The sequence below is a fragment of the Manduca sexta genome, unplaced genomic scaffold, assembly GCF_014839805.1.
Source record: "Manduca sexta isolate Smith_Timp_Sample1 unplaced genomic scaffold, JHU_Msex_v1.0 HiC_scaffold_2558, whole genome shotgun sequence".
NCBI classification, from domain to species: Eukaryota; Metazoa; Arthropoda; class Insecta; order Lepidoptera; family Sphingidae; genus Manduca; species Manduca sexta.
Window position 1 is genome coordinate 1,040 of NW_023593534.1, and position 14,763 is coordinate 15,802.

The window sequence follows — 14,763 nt, forward strand, 5'->3', positions numbered from 1 at the left end:
ATTGGTTTAAGGGTAAAATTTTAAATTCCAAATAATCCTGGGGTAAAGAGAAATTATGATCTGGCAACACTGCATAGACCGTGTTTAATCTCAGGCAATCTCAGGTTACTGTGTAACAACCAGAATTCTATATAAATAAATATTCTATTCCATATCATGTGGCAGCTAAAACATAAATAAATACATCTCATAACCATAACCTCCCTGGGTGTACAAATGATTTAATTAATTGAAATATTCATCGATTTATTTTAAACCGAAACACTATTTTTATTTACTTACATCAAAGCGATCCTCACAGAACTAAATCGGTGAGTCTGCAGACATTCCGTCGTAGGTTCGTCTTGCTAACTGCAACCACTTTATTCGTATATCTGCTTTTCGTGGTACATCAATAAATAATTTGTTTGGTAAAGATATAGAAGTATTATTACATTCAGGTACGACGCACCAACGATATTTTTTGCGGTCCATTATGATTAACGATTAAACAATCTGTAAACGTTAAGCTGGAAGATAGTAACAACGTCCCGTATAAATTAATATTAATTATTAGAGCAGTTCTGTGTCAAAAAATACCTTTAAAGCATTAAAATAACACAACGCGGTATGACATCCAGATGACGTCTGTTTGTTTACATTTTACCCACGTGTGACGTCATGCGCCGTGATTGGTGTTTCATTTGCCGTAAAGAATAGACTAAAAATATTATAATTATTGTATTTTATTTATTGATTTAAAAATACAAATCACAACTCTTTTACAAAAACAAATATGAGATAATATTTTTAATATTACAAACTTTACTTTAAACTGAATTTCAGATTTTTTGGTAATACCTGTCCGGTCCCCTATTAATATATTACATCTTAATTCAGGGACATCATAGTTCCTGAATTAAGTAGGAGATAAATAATACAAACAGAATGCCACAAGGACTCAGTGGGATATGCGGCAAAATGTTATTAAAATAAGACTTATATAATAAATCGATCAGAAAGTAGATGGTTGAAACTGTATGATAAAACTTAGATACTACAAATGTCTTCTTTGTGTTCACTGATTCTCTGATCTTTGATGATTTCCCACTTTTTAACATACCCTAAAAAAATCTTAATGGAAGATATTGAGGTTTTCTTATTCCGTACGATGCTATGAGGTCTTCAAGAAATATAAGCAATTTTTTTTTTACTATAACAGCGACGTTTTTTGTTGCGCAGGAGATTCAAAAACAACAACAAACGGCAAGGACGACGAGAATGGCGGAGAAGACTCGAAGAGCGACAAAGTTAAGGCAGAGGCTGATTCTAAAAAGGTACGTATTTTTTTAGAGCGATTGCTTTCCGTCATTGAAAGCCCGCCGAAAGGTTAAGGCGAGTCACCAAAGGCGAAACGGCGAAGCACTGGTTTGCTAGATCCAATGTATTAGGTATTTACTGTTAAATAAGACTAAAATACACAATACAGCTAAAAAATTGTTTAAAGCGTCTGCTAATTTTGTTACACAATGGTATGTTTTTCCTCGGTCATATAAAATCCTAATAATTGACCATTACCTATACTGGTTACCAATTTTGGAGTCGGTGCCTATAATAAAATACTCGTGGGTCCTCTCAATGTTTGCCGGCAAGCATGACAGCTACATTGACATTTACGCGTGTCACGAGAATATAACCTTATATCTATACTATTATATAAAGCTGATGAAGAGTTTGTTTGTTTGTTTGTTTGTTTGTTTGTTTGTTTGAACGCGCTAATCTCAGGAACTACCGGTCCAAATCGAAAAATTCTTTTTGCGTTGGATAGCCCTTTGTTCGTGGAGTGCTATAGGCTATATATCATCACGCTATACCCAATAGGAGCGGAGCAGTAATGGCTCATCTCAGGAAATACCGGTCCAAACTGAAAAATTATTTTTGCGTTGGATAGCTCTTTGTTCGTGGAGTGCTATAGGCTATATATCATCACGCTATACCCAATAGGAGCGGAGCAGTAATGGCTAATCTCAGGAACTACCGGTCCAAACTGAAAAATCTTTTGCGTTGGATAGCCCTTTGTTCCTGGAGTGCTATAGGCTATATATCATCACGCTATGACCAATAGGAGCGGAGCAGTTATGAAACATGTTGCAAAAACGGAGAAAATTATTAGTTTTGAGAGCTTCTGTTGCCTGCGCTGCGTAAACGGTTAAAGTTATGCAACAATGATGTATGACGGGATTGTTCCTCTTAAAAGTTCTAAAAATATATTATAAAACAAAAGTCCCCCCGCTGCATCTGTCTGGCTGAACGTGTTAAACTCAAAAACTACCCAACGTATTAAGATGAAATTTGATATGGAGATAGTTTGAGACCCTGGGAAGAACATAGGCTCCCGGGAAACTACTACTTTTATAACGGAAAACTTTAGCCTGAAATACTTTATAACGCGGGCGGAGCCGCGGGCAAAAGCTAGTACTACATAATAAGGTTATTTTTCCGTGACACGCGTAATGTCATGTGGCTGTCGGGTTTGCCGGCAAACCAGAGAGGACCCACGATATAATATCAGCCTTGTATTACATACTGTCCCACTGTTGGGCATGGGCCTTCTCTACTACTGACAGGGATTAGGTCTTAGTCCACCACGCTGGCTTAGTGCGGATTGGTAGACTTCACACACCCTCGAAATTCCTATCGAGAACTTCTTAGGTATGCAGGTTTCCTCGACGTTTTCCTTCACCGTTAAAGCTAGCGATAATTCACAAAGAATACCCACATATTTTTTTTTAGAAAAGTCGGAGGTGCGTCCCTTTCGGTTTTGAACCTGCGGACATTCGTCTCGGCAGTTCGTTCCACACCCAATTAGGCTATCGCCGCAATTAATAATAATAATTATTAATTTATTTGTACATTTACTAAATAATAATATAATCATTTAACTAATGGCTAGCCAATGTCATGGTGCCGTTTTTACGTGAAGAGTGTGCCTCGCGGACACAGCGTGCCCCCATACTTTTTCTAAAATCTTGATTTGCTTTAAAACACCTCACCCTAAGCAGCTAATGACATTGAAATGGATGTCACTTACAAAGGTATAATAAATAGATAGTTAACAAAGTGTTTTGGACAAACAGGAGGAGAATGGCGAAACTCATGATGATGATGAAAAGATGATGTAAAATCCAACGACAAAGGTGCAAAGAAACCACCGCCCAAGAAGAAACCGAAGAAAGAGGTGAGAAATTAGTGATTCTTTTTATTGGAACTGCAGAAAATTCCTAATTCGGCGCTATAACCAGCAAGCAAGTTTCTGGTGGTAGACAGTTATTTAGACTGAAGTCTCCGCCATTACATGCAGGCGAATTGTAGTATCGGAAAAGTAACCGAAAAAAAATAACAGAAGTAAATACAGTAAAACCGGTTATAACGAATCCGGTTATAGCGACGCATCGGTTATAACGACTCAATTGTAAGGTCCCTTTAAATAAAGCCATATAAGAAGAGTATCGTTTATACCGGCTATTCAGTGGGTCCTTCAATGTCGCTATAACCGGTTTTCGGTGTAATCTCCAAATATTTTGTTCTCTATTACTTGTCACTGATGTAGATTTTTATTTAAAAATATATTTCTAGGACACTGAGGAGGAAGATGAGGATGATGAAGATGAAGAGGAGGAGGAGGACGAGGAGGGCGACGATGTAGACGAGGAGGAGAAGAAACCATCTAAAGACAAGTGAGTGCAATACTGTTACTATTATATTCTTTTTGCTAGGAATCACAATGGTTCTTTAGTTGTTCCTTCATGTAAGGTTTATTGTTTGATTACAAATAATATAAACTTAGCCGGAAGGGAGACAGCGATTTGGTAAACGTAGTGTAGGATGCCCTGCGGCATGATAGACGGGTCACTTGAGAGATGTGGCGGTGGCGAATGGATACCTACGTTCAGCAGTTGATGGAGATAGACTGATTGATTGAAGCTAAGCTAAATCTAGGCTTGTCTTGCCATTAAGCCGCGATTCGACCACGCTAGCAGCATGCACATAAGCTGCAACCTGCGTGCAGCTTGAATAATGGAAATGTAAACAACAAACATGCATGTAACTCGCAAGCTAAATGCGAGTAGTTTGAACTCAAATGGTTACTTTCATGCAAGTACTTGAACAATAGGAACGCGGCTTTACGACTTAACACGTACGCCTAGCAAAGGTAGTGATCGAATTGATTTATGTTGGATTAGGGCAAAGAAACCAGTAAAGAAGGCGAAAGATCCAGAAGACGACGGGGAGGACGAAGAGGGCGACGAAGAGGAGGACGAGGAGGAAGAGGAAGAAGAGGAGGAGGAGGCGCCCAAACCGAAGCCCAAGAAAGAGGTACGGCCAAAAATTAAAATTTATTTTTCAAATCTGTTATGATATTAGTTTAAATTTATGGTGTAGACAGATAATGTACCGACAGTCTGCTTCGTTTACGTAAGGCCGGGGTCCGGCTTTGACAATGTAAAGAAACTGAATATGCAACTTCTTTTCTTAAAAATTAAGTTATAGGTACGCGGGTCCCTCGCGTGATAAATTTTTAAGTGCTTCAAGCGGAACATTTTTTCGGCTATATATTTCTCGTTATACCAGTAATGTTTCAAGCTACAACAGATGGCGCATTTTTGGAATTTAGTGCCTAAGGCAACTGAGAGGATAGATCCACCCTAAAGCCGTTGCCTCTTGGGAGGGAATCATTTCTATTTTCTACAGATATTCCTATGTTTTAGGCTGTAAGGCTATATAGATTATTATTAGATGTTGGCCTAATAATTGGCTAAGCTTTTTGGGGTTTCATATTTATAAATTTTAATTTTTTTAGTGTTATAGTGTGTATTAGTGTGTTGTGATCCCAAAACTGTAATGCACGGCGCAGGAACAACTGGCTAGACATAGTATATGGTATCGAACAAGCCGGCGTAATTATGTTGACTGTCAGGGCATAATGATTTATTGTCAATCAACAAGTATGTTAGAACCCTACTCCACTTACCATTTGTCGTAGTTACCTTATCGTGTCCATATAAAAATAACATATGAGGGTTTAAAAACAATGTTTTGTTATTGTTCCAGCCGACAGAACCACCGGTACCGCTGCCGGCCGGCAAGGGCATACCGCTCGGCCACATCAGCAACGTGGAGGTGTCGCTGTCGCGGTTCAAGACGCAAGATCAGAAGCTGCTGCATCAATATCTGTATGGGGTGAGTTGATTTGTAAATCTATACTATTATATAAAGCTGAAGAGTTTGTTTGTTTGTTTGAACGCGCTAATCTCAGGAACTACCAGTCCAAACTGAAAAATTCTTTTTGCGTTAGATAGCCCTTTGTTCGTGGAGTGCTATAGGCTATATATCATCACGCTATACCCAATAGGAGCGGGGCAGTAATGGCTAATCTCAGGAAATACCGGTCCAAACTGAAAAATCATTTTGACGTTGGATAGCCCTTTGTTCCTGGAGTGCTATAGGCTTTATATCATCACGCTATACCCAATAGGAGCGGGGCAGTAATGGCTAATCTCAGGAACTACCGGTCCAAACTGAAAAATTCTTTTGCATTGAATAGCCCTTTGTTCGTGGAGTGCTATAGGCTATATATCATCACGCTATACCCAATAGGAGCGGAGCAGTAATGGCTAATCTCAGGAACTACCGGTCCAAACTGAAAAATTATTTTTGCGTTGGATAGCCCTTTGTTCGTGGAGTGCTATAGGCTATATATCATCACGCTATACCCAATAGGAGCGGAGCAGTAATGGCTAATCTCAAGAACTACCGGTCCAAACTGAAAAAATATTTTTGCGTTGGATAGCCCTTTGTTCGTGGAGTGCTATAGGCTATATATCATCACGCTATACCCAATAGGAGCGGAGCAGTAATGGCTAATCTCAGGAACTACCAGTTTGAACTGAAAAATTCGTTTTGTGTTGGATAGCCTTTTATTTGTGGAGTACTATAGGCTGTATATCATCACGCTATGACCAATAGGAGCGGAGCAGTAATGAAACATGTTGCAAAAATGGGGACAATTTATTAGTTTTGAGAGCTTCCGTTGCGTGCGCTGCGTAAACGGTTAGAGTTATGCAACAATGATATATGACGGGATTGTTCCTCTTAAAAAGTTCTACAAAAATATATTATAAAACAAAGTCCCCCGCTGCATCTGTCTGCCTGAACGTGTTAAACTCAACAACTACCCAACGTATTAAGATGAAATTTGGTATGGAGACAGTTTGAGACCCTGGGAAGAACATAGGCTCCCGGAAACTACTACTTTTATAACGGAAAATTTTAACCTGAAAAAGTTTATAACGCGGGCGGAGCCGCGGGCAAAAGCTAGTATTAACATAAAAATCACTGCAGATGACGTCAAGCGTCAGTCATTTGTTGTAATTACTGCACTCATGAGTGAGTTAGTTTTATCAGCAATACCACTAGAATATTCCATCAAGGCCACCGGCTTGGTACAAAACTGCACAAAAATCAACTGACCCAGGGACTGAAGGTAAACAACCATAGGCAACAACCTATCGCATCCTATCCTATCTCGTATTCGTGTTAAAGTTGCTCCCATAGATTGCGGTGTTTTCCTGCCGTTTTTAATAAACGATCCCAATCGCCTTTGTCCATCGCGAAAGTGAAGCAATTAGAACAATTTTTTTTTTACATGCATACTTATGACTTGATTTGATTGGTTTATTCTCGGTATCGGATCGAAGATTATTCCAGGATTGATTGGTGTACTATAAGTAAGATTTGTAGGCAAAACTGGCGAACGTCAAGGGGCAAAATATTTCTGTCTAGTTGCTATTCTATTTGGATAATACTGTACTTAAATTGAACATGTAAAAAACAGCATTACCATATTTAATTTGAGTAATATAAGAAGTTTTAACGTATGTCTGTTTTTCACAGCAACTCTGTTTGGATCGCAACGTGAAACGGAACATCAAAAATTCAAGGGGTACGAATGGGCGATCGGATCAACGGAGTACAAGGCAAAGCTGGACGAGACCACCAAAATGGAGCTCAAGCAGTTACGCACCATGTGCGAGATGCTCGACTTGGATAAGAAAGGTATAGCAGTGTTATCAATACAAGTAGTAATAATTAATACTTAGTTTTACGTACGTTAGTTAATACCTTTGTTTAATGTTTATTGTTTATTTATAAAAGTTGTTATAAAATTTAATTTTATTCCTCCTAAGTAATAATGTTTGTTAGTTACATTATATTTACTTTGTGAACGTTGTATATACCTGTAAGTGACATGCATATCAGCCAATTGTCAACACGCAATGCTTTTTGTAGATTTAAGGATATGCATGCTGTTTGTTTACCTTATTAAATAAATAAATAAATACGTTATTAACAAAAGTGCAAATATTGTGACGATGACGCTAAGAGTTAGTATGACATTATCGATGTGTGTGTGTGCAGGCGGCCCGAGCGAGCTGGCGGCGCGGCTGGTGGGCTTCCTGCAGCAGCCCGCCGCCAACTCGCCGCACGCGCGGGGCGTGGCGCGCGCGCCGCCCGCCACGCCGCCCGCGCCCGGCGGCCGCCCGAGGCGCTCCGCCGCCGTCAAGGTGCACAACCGAGGTAATTGTTACACCTTTATCGAACTACCTCACACAGTTTACTCCCACAGCTCATATCTTTACCCTCTAACTTACCTGCTATTAATGTTTTAGAAAAAAAAATATTAACAGTGTAGTGGAGGCTTGTGGTAGGATACTTGTATTCCTCATAGTGGCCCACGTAACTTTGACATGTCCTAACCAACCAGTGTATATCTGGTTTGTAACAAGGGTGAGAGTCGCCGGAGTCCGATAGATGAGGGCGGCCCAGAACCGGTCCCTGTGGCGCTCAATGGGGGAGGCCTATGTCCAGCAGTGGACGATTCAAGGGCTGAAATGATGATGATGAACAAGGCGGCATAGTTTATGCCTTTTGTCTACTATACTAACTTAATATGAGTTGGCATCAGTTTACATACCATAAATATTCTTATGGAGAAAAATTTTAAAGTAAAATGCGATAATAATTAATTCATTCACAGGCTACTCCGATGAAGAGTATGAAACTGATCCAGAAACAAAAGTCAAGGGACCGAAACCTAACAAAGAGGGATCTGAAGATTCTGATGTAAGTATGATAGAATAATTATTACTCCGTGATTAATGATTGAATCACCTGATATGATTTATAGGCCCACCCCCTGTTACATGGGAACAACATAGCTGGTAAGAAGTGGGAGTGTGATATCTTTACCTTGCTTTGATAAGGGAAATAGACTAATGCTATGCAGATAAAAGTGGCTAATTCTTGGTAAATAAATCCTGCCCCTTTCACATTTTACGTACTTTTTACAGAGTATTTAGGCAGTGTGAGGTGTAACGTCAATGGATATGGCGGGAACTATTAGTATTTCATATGCTTTTTATGACAGTTATAATCTTTTTTTTATATTAGTCACTTCTTTATAGTCTCTGAAAAGATTCTTCATAAATTGAACCTACTTTATGGACTAACACCCACTATCAACTATTCGAGAGGGTTTTTTGAAATGTATACCTTTGTTTTTATAATAATTATGTGATTAGTTGTATGAGGGAACAGATTATGTTATAGTCGTTTACGCAGGGCTCGTTCAACCCGAGCGGGTCGGAGGAGGCGGACTCGGACTTCGACCCCGAGGCGGGCGAGAGCGGCAGCGGCGGCGTGCGCAAGCGCAAGTCTGGCGGCCGTCGCCGCTCCGCCGGCAAGCAGTCCAAGCGCAGCCGCAAGCCGCGTGGCAAGAAGGGCAAGGTGACTCACTCAACTATAACTATTATTGTCATACGAATATCTTTCAGCTATTGTATTTCATTATTACCGTCAATTAATAAACGATGCTAGTTTCATTGAACATAATAATAAACATGATATAATATGGTAAAAAATAAGGGCAGATAATATTCAACAATTGTAACAGGGTAAACCGGGCCGAGGGCGGCGGGCGAAGTCAGACAGTGAAGAGGACAGCGACAAATCTGAGAGTGAAAGCGACGGAGGAGAGTCAGGAAGCGAAGGGGAGGAGTCTGATGTAAGTAAATTATGCACACACACTGGACGTGGTGGAGATTGAAGTATTATTTGATGGGGCTAAAATGGGCATACTTGAGCCTTAAAAATATATTATAAATGCTTCCCGCACCGGAGACTGTAATAATTATAAAATCTCTAGTTCACGAATATACCTTTGAAAAAACACAGCTAAAACAATACAATAGAGAGAAAAGATCATGAAGTTACTAATGCAGTTAATTTAACACAATATGTCGTGTATAATCGTACATCTACCTACTAAAATTTGTTACTGGAAAATACTTTTTTCGTTACTATATGAGGGGCTTGTATACATCAGGAGCCGAAGGCGAAGCGAGGCCGGCCGAGCGCAGTGGCGAAGGGCCGCAAGGGACCCGTGGCCAAGAACTCCAGCGCTAAAGCCACGCCTGTCAAGCGGAAAGCGCCAACGCCACCAGGTATCATATTTTTACTGTTTTTATCTTACACAAGTTGAACTGACAGACCTTGAACTGACCTATGAAGAAAACCAACCGCGGGCAACTGGTCTGGACTTTGGAAATATAAATGACCCGAGAATTGAAATCGTTGCCTCACAGGTTGCAGTTAAATGCCCTGAATTAGGACAATCAGGCAATAACTCTATTCGTCTGTACTGTAGTCTTGGTTAGCTTGGCGAATGCTTGTTGATGGAAGGCACTGATTACGGTAGCATAATAAACAATATTATTCATAAATAGGCAAGAAAAAGGCCGCACCAAGCAAGGCGGTAGGCAGACCGGCGAAGAAGGGTAAGAAGGCGTCGTCGGAAGAAGAGTCTGGGGAGGGCAGCGAGGAGGAGGAGGAGGAGGGAAGCGAGGAAGAGGACAGCGGCGACGAGTCCGACGCGCCTGCGGACAAGAAGGCCAAGCGGCCGCCCACTGTGAGTACTCAACACACTATATCGTTACAAATTTTAAATCTTTGTTATGCATATACTAACACATACCTAAGGATTCTATATGTATAAGAATTACAAATGGTATGTGAAATTCGCTCCCACTAAGCCAGTCTGGTGGACCTGACCCACTGTGACGGAAGAGGCTCGATCCTAACAGTGAGATAGTATATGTATGATACAAGGCTTGTATTATTATGTCACGTACGATGCACCCACGCGACACACGTGACACACGATATGGACAGTTATGATTATTTTTAATATAGAGATAGGCAAGAAACTGTCATCCCTCGCCAGTCAACACAATTTTGCCAGCCTCTACGAATCGATATACCCAGGGTGATCATCATTATGTGAACAAGTATTATAATAGTTTAGTAGTGTATAGTAAAAGGGACAACACACCTATGTCATGAAATGCATGAACTATAGATATTTTTTTCATTATTTTCATTTGCCATTTTCACCATCTCGTAAACAACGCACGTCAATGACATCGTAATGTATTCATTGTAATAGCTTACTCAATACTGTGTATCGAGGTGTAGCTTGTGTTATAATATATTTATACTTAGATGTTAAGCTATGATTGATTAATAAAGGGTTAACGAAATAGTTGGCAGTTGGTATGTGTTAAAAACACTATAGATAGCCCGAAAATTAGGGATAACCACGATTCTAAAATCCGTTTCGTTTTTGTAATTTTAATAATTGAACTATATATTTAAAAAGAAATAATAAAACACAAGTAATGTAATCTTCTTTACAATGCGTGTTTTTATTTTTATTTTACTTGAACATTTAAATTGAACATTGTTTTTGTATATAATTGTTAGGTAAGCTAACTTAGCTGGTAATATAAAATAGGCATGACTCCAAAAAAATATATTTTATGTGCATATAATCATAAAAACACGCTTTGGGAAGAACTTAAATTGCTTCTGTTTTAATAATTTCTGAAATCATGTAGTTTTATTAAAAATATTTTACGCATTATGTTCTAGTCTATGTCTACTTTTTATCTTATTGTCTATGTTACTTAATCGAATAAAAAACAATTTAGTTCATTCCTTGTCACTGAATACATATAATTTATCAGGTTATGGGTCCAGGATCTTAACACTGGCCAGTTTTTAACAATAAGAGAAAAGTTGAGCTGTTTAAAAGCGCAATTGATGTGTGTAGTGGCGAACCTTTGTTTGTCGCGGTGTAAAGGTTTGGTGGCCAACAAAATGTATACCAACGATCTTATAAATGCTTTCAAGATAACGCGACAAAAATATTATAATTTATTACATACATAGTTCAATTATTTTTTGGATTGTAGTGGTTATTCTTTTGTCAAAAGGTTTTTATTTGCTTTTTTGTTAGTTATAAAACATCTCTAATTGAATTTAATACGAAGTGAAATATTCCTATTTGTTTTTGAGGAGTTCCCCTCTGCGTGTTCGAAGTCCAAGGTGGACCTATATACCCACAAAATTAAACTGGGACCATTTCGAAGCTCTATGAAATTAAACGCGAGAAGTATCATTTAACCGCCATTTTCAATAAACGATCCCAATCGCTTTTTTGTATCTATATCAAAAATGGACAAATCAGAACAAAGGATTTATTGATATACTTACAAATGAGTTATTTTCATTCTTGGAATCGAGATTGAAGATTGAGATTGGGATTGTTTATTGAAAACGGCCGTAAATTGCACCACCGGGTAAAAATGTCAATCACTGATGATAAAAAAAATATGACAATAGATAACCTCCCACCTTTGGAGTTGAAAACACAGTCTACCAGTGGCGAATACTAAAAATCTCAGTTAAAATATTTCGTTACCTTTATAATTTTCATTATAATATTACTTACCAGTGGCGATTATATTATATGGATCATTCGCCACTGCTATCTACCAGCATAAAACACACCAGTACAGCACGGATTCGGACACGTTACACTGTTCACAGGATGAAGAGATAAAGAAGTACGTGAAACAGATTCTCGAGGGCGCCAACCTGGAGCAGATCACGATGAAGACAGTGTGCAAACAAGTGTACAGCCACTACCCGGAGTTCGACCTCGCGCACAAGAAGGACTTTATCAAGGCCACAGTCAAGTCGGTGAGTTCATGTTGACATATGGTTTGACATCATCGACATTATTTTTAACACTAGATATAGGCTTATTGCCAATTACAATAAATGACCCCAGTCTTTATTATGCTCCAATCTCGAGAATGAACCAATCAAAATATGTAATTTGTGAGATATGTTTGGCGATGACGAAACAAAGTGATTGGAATAGTAGTGATTTTCTACCAGTCAGCCAGCGTATTTTAATTTTTAACGTCATGGCAAAGATTAATGATATGATAATAATTATAATCTCCCTATCTCGTTTGCACTTATGCATCGTTGTGGCGGTGACGTCACTCATGCATCAATCCACATTTATCGCCATACGACAGTTATATCAGAAGTATCAAATTTTAACGCGTGTAAAACTTGTCATATTTTGTAAAAAAAAAAGAATATATTTCCTAAGAAAAGTAAAGAAGTCAAGTAAAAAACATTAATTTCTACTGTCGCCTAGTAAAGACACATACCACATACAAATTTATAATATTTTTAAATAACATACCTGCATTATACAAATGTGGTATGTTCTACTACAAGTTGATTATCGGACAGACTACTACACAGACTTCGGGTTGGTGTGAAGTACAGTGCCATGATTTTCAGGCAGTCTATAGTGTTTTTGACTTGTGTTAATATTTATAGTTTTATTTAGTCAAAAAAATCAATTGATATTATTAGTTTACAATGATCATAAGATTATTCTTTGAGCTATAAATTAAGCAATATTAGGCAGGTCAAAGGGATTGATCATATAAAGGATTACATTAATTAAAAATATTAATTCATTTTTTTATTTTCATTAAGTTTACAGAGCAAATATTATTTATAACAAAGTGTCCATTGTATAGAGAGACATTCTCGATTATTTTGCATGCGTAAAGCTTTTTAATTTGCACAATAGGTAAGCTTGGTGTACATTATTATTTCTGATCTATTTTTTTCTTTTTGTTTGTTGCAGTGTATTTAAGATGTTAGGCGTTAAGGGAGGAGTGTAGATGTCTACATAGTATACCTATAGTTTATAAAAGGACATAGTTATATATTATTACAATAATAATATATTATGAATAAAATAAAAAATAAACTGAATCGAAGTGGAACGGATAAACAACCGCTTTCCTTTAAAAGGTAGTAATTTTTTGCTTATTATTGTTTTGCATGTTTATTATTTTGTTTTTAATACATTACCCATGTTTTGGGATACTACATATTCTTGTCGATTAACAATTATGTTTATATCACAAAAAATATGAATTGTTGTGGTTCAAATTGTTAATATGGTATCCAATTTCACTTTTCTTTGATTGCAACTCGATATAAATCATGAGAATACTTTCAAATATTACGTTAAGAGTACCACAGTGTTGTGTAAGTTTTATTATAATTATTACGTATGGTTTAATAAGTGTTCGTTCGGCAGCTCATATCATCGTGAGCAGTGACCGGTCGGCCGCACCACACATAGTGAAGTAAGCTACACCAATGCAGGCCTCGCGGCGGCGCCTCCACGCTATATACACTATACCTGTATACCGTATACCGGGGCGTCGTAATAACGAGGTCCCCGGGCGATGCAGCGCGGGCCTGCCTCATTTTATGTTGTAGGAATAATTCCCTCTAGACTAAGGATAACCAAGTAAACTTATAGCTAAGGGATGTTTTATTTTTACTGTGCCTGTAACACTCGTGTGTCAATCGATATACTTTATTTTCTTGTTGAGTTTTATTTAGTTGGGCTCGCAGTCCCCGTGTAATAGAGTTCACGATTTATTTTTGTATTCAAATCTTTAGGAGACATGATTTATGTGAAATGAATTGTAACAGTATTTAATTAATATCAATTGGCATCTCTTGTATAAATTTTATTGCTTATTGTTAATTGGTTTGAGTGGTGTTTTCGGGGAGTAAGCTTATTTTTTTAACGTAAACGTAGATTGTAAAAGTTTCGCGCAGTCTGACACTATCGCAAGGAATAACATACTATTTGGATAAGATTGTAGTAAGGTGTACTTTTAAGAACGTGTAAATACACAGTACTTGCAATTTTTGGGGCTGTTTTGCAAAATTACCCTATTCGGTATCACGATATATGTATATCGATAAAATTATCGATGAATTAAAAATTGTTTGGTATAAAGTTTTGCGTGATCCACAGCGCACGGTGTTGACGTTACGCGAATTAATATGTTTATTTCATATAGTGTCCGATTGACAAAGTTGGTTATTAAGCAGCTATTTTATCGACGGAGTCCGCCGTGCGCTGTGGTCGACGCGAGCTGGTTCCAAATTGTAAATTTCGTTTGGATAAGTTAGCGTAACTCACAGTATGTATGTGTTCAATTGTACGCGGTAGACCTTGGTTCGTCTCAGCATATTCAGATACAGTGCAATACTTAGTATCGTCAGTCGACGCAGCGTCTATATGGTGCATGGCAATGTTCACGTTTCTCTGTTACATTCAATTAGAATAAGTTGGTCCGCTTGATTCACGTTAGGTGCTTTATAGCATTGGGAATTTGAACTGTGGCCGGTGTCGCTAAATCCGTGGGTGAGCTATTTAGTGGTAGGCGGGGGGCGAGCGGGCATGGACGCCGCCCAACGCCT

General features: G+C 38.3%; 1 protein-coding gene across 1 annotated transcript; it reads left to right on the top strand.

The window, feature by feature from the left end:
- Window positions 1–1,118: 1,118 nt before the first annotated feature.
- Window positions 1,119–14,549, top strand: LOC119192280 (protein DEK-like; the record flags this gene model as incomplete). Its single annotated transcript, XM_037446107.1, is given in 17 exon segments — window positions 1,119–1,316; window positions 3,117–3,144; window positions 3,147–3,217; window positions 3,616–3,716; window positions 4,224–4,356; window positions 5,092–5,220; window positions 6,934–6,967; window positions 6,970–7,095; window positions 7,459–7,617; window positions 8,078–8,163; window positions 8,662–8,826; window positions 8,993–9,103; window positions 9,425–9,542; window positions 9,825–10,006; window positions 11,989–12,141; window positions 13,118–13,287; window positions 13,580–14,549. Coding segments are annotated over 16 exon segments (1,803 nt in total), but the record flags the coding sequence as incomplete, so codon positions are not given.
- Between the last annotated feature and the right edge of the window lie 214 nt (window positions 14,550–14,763).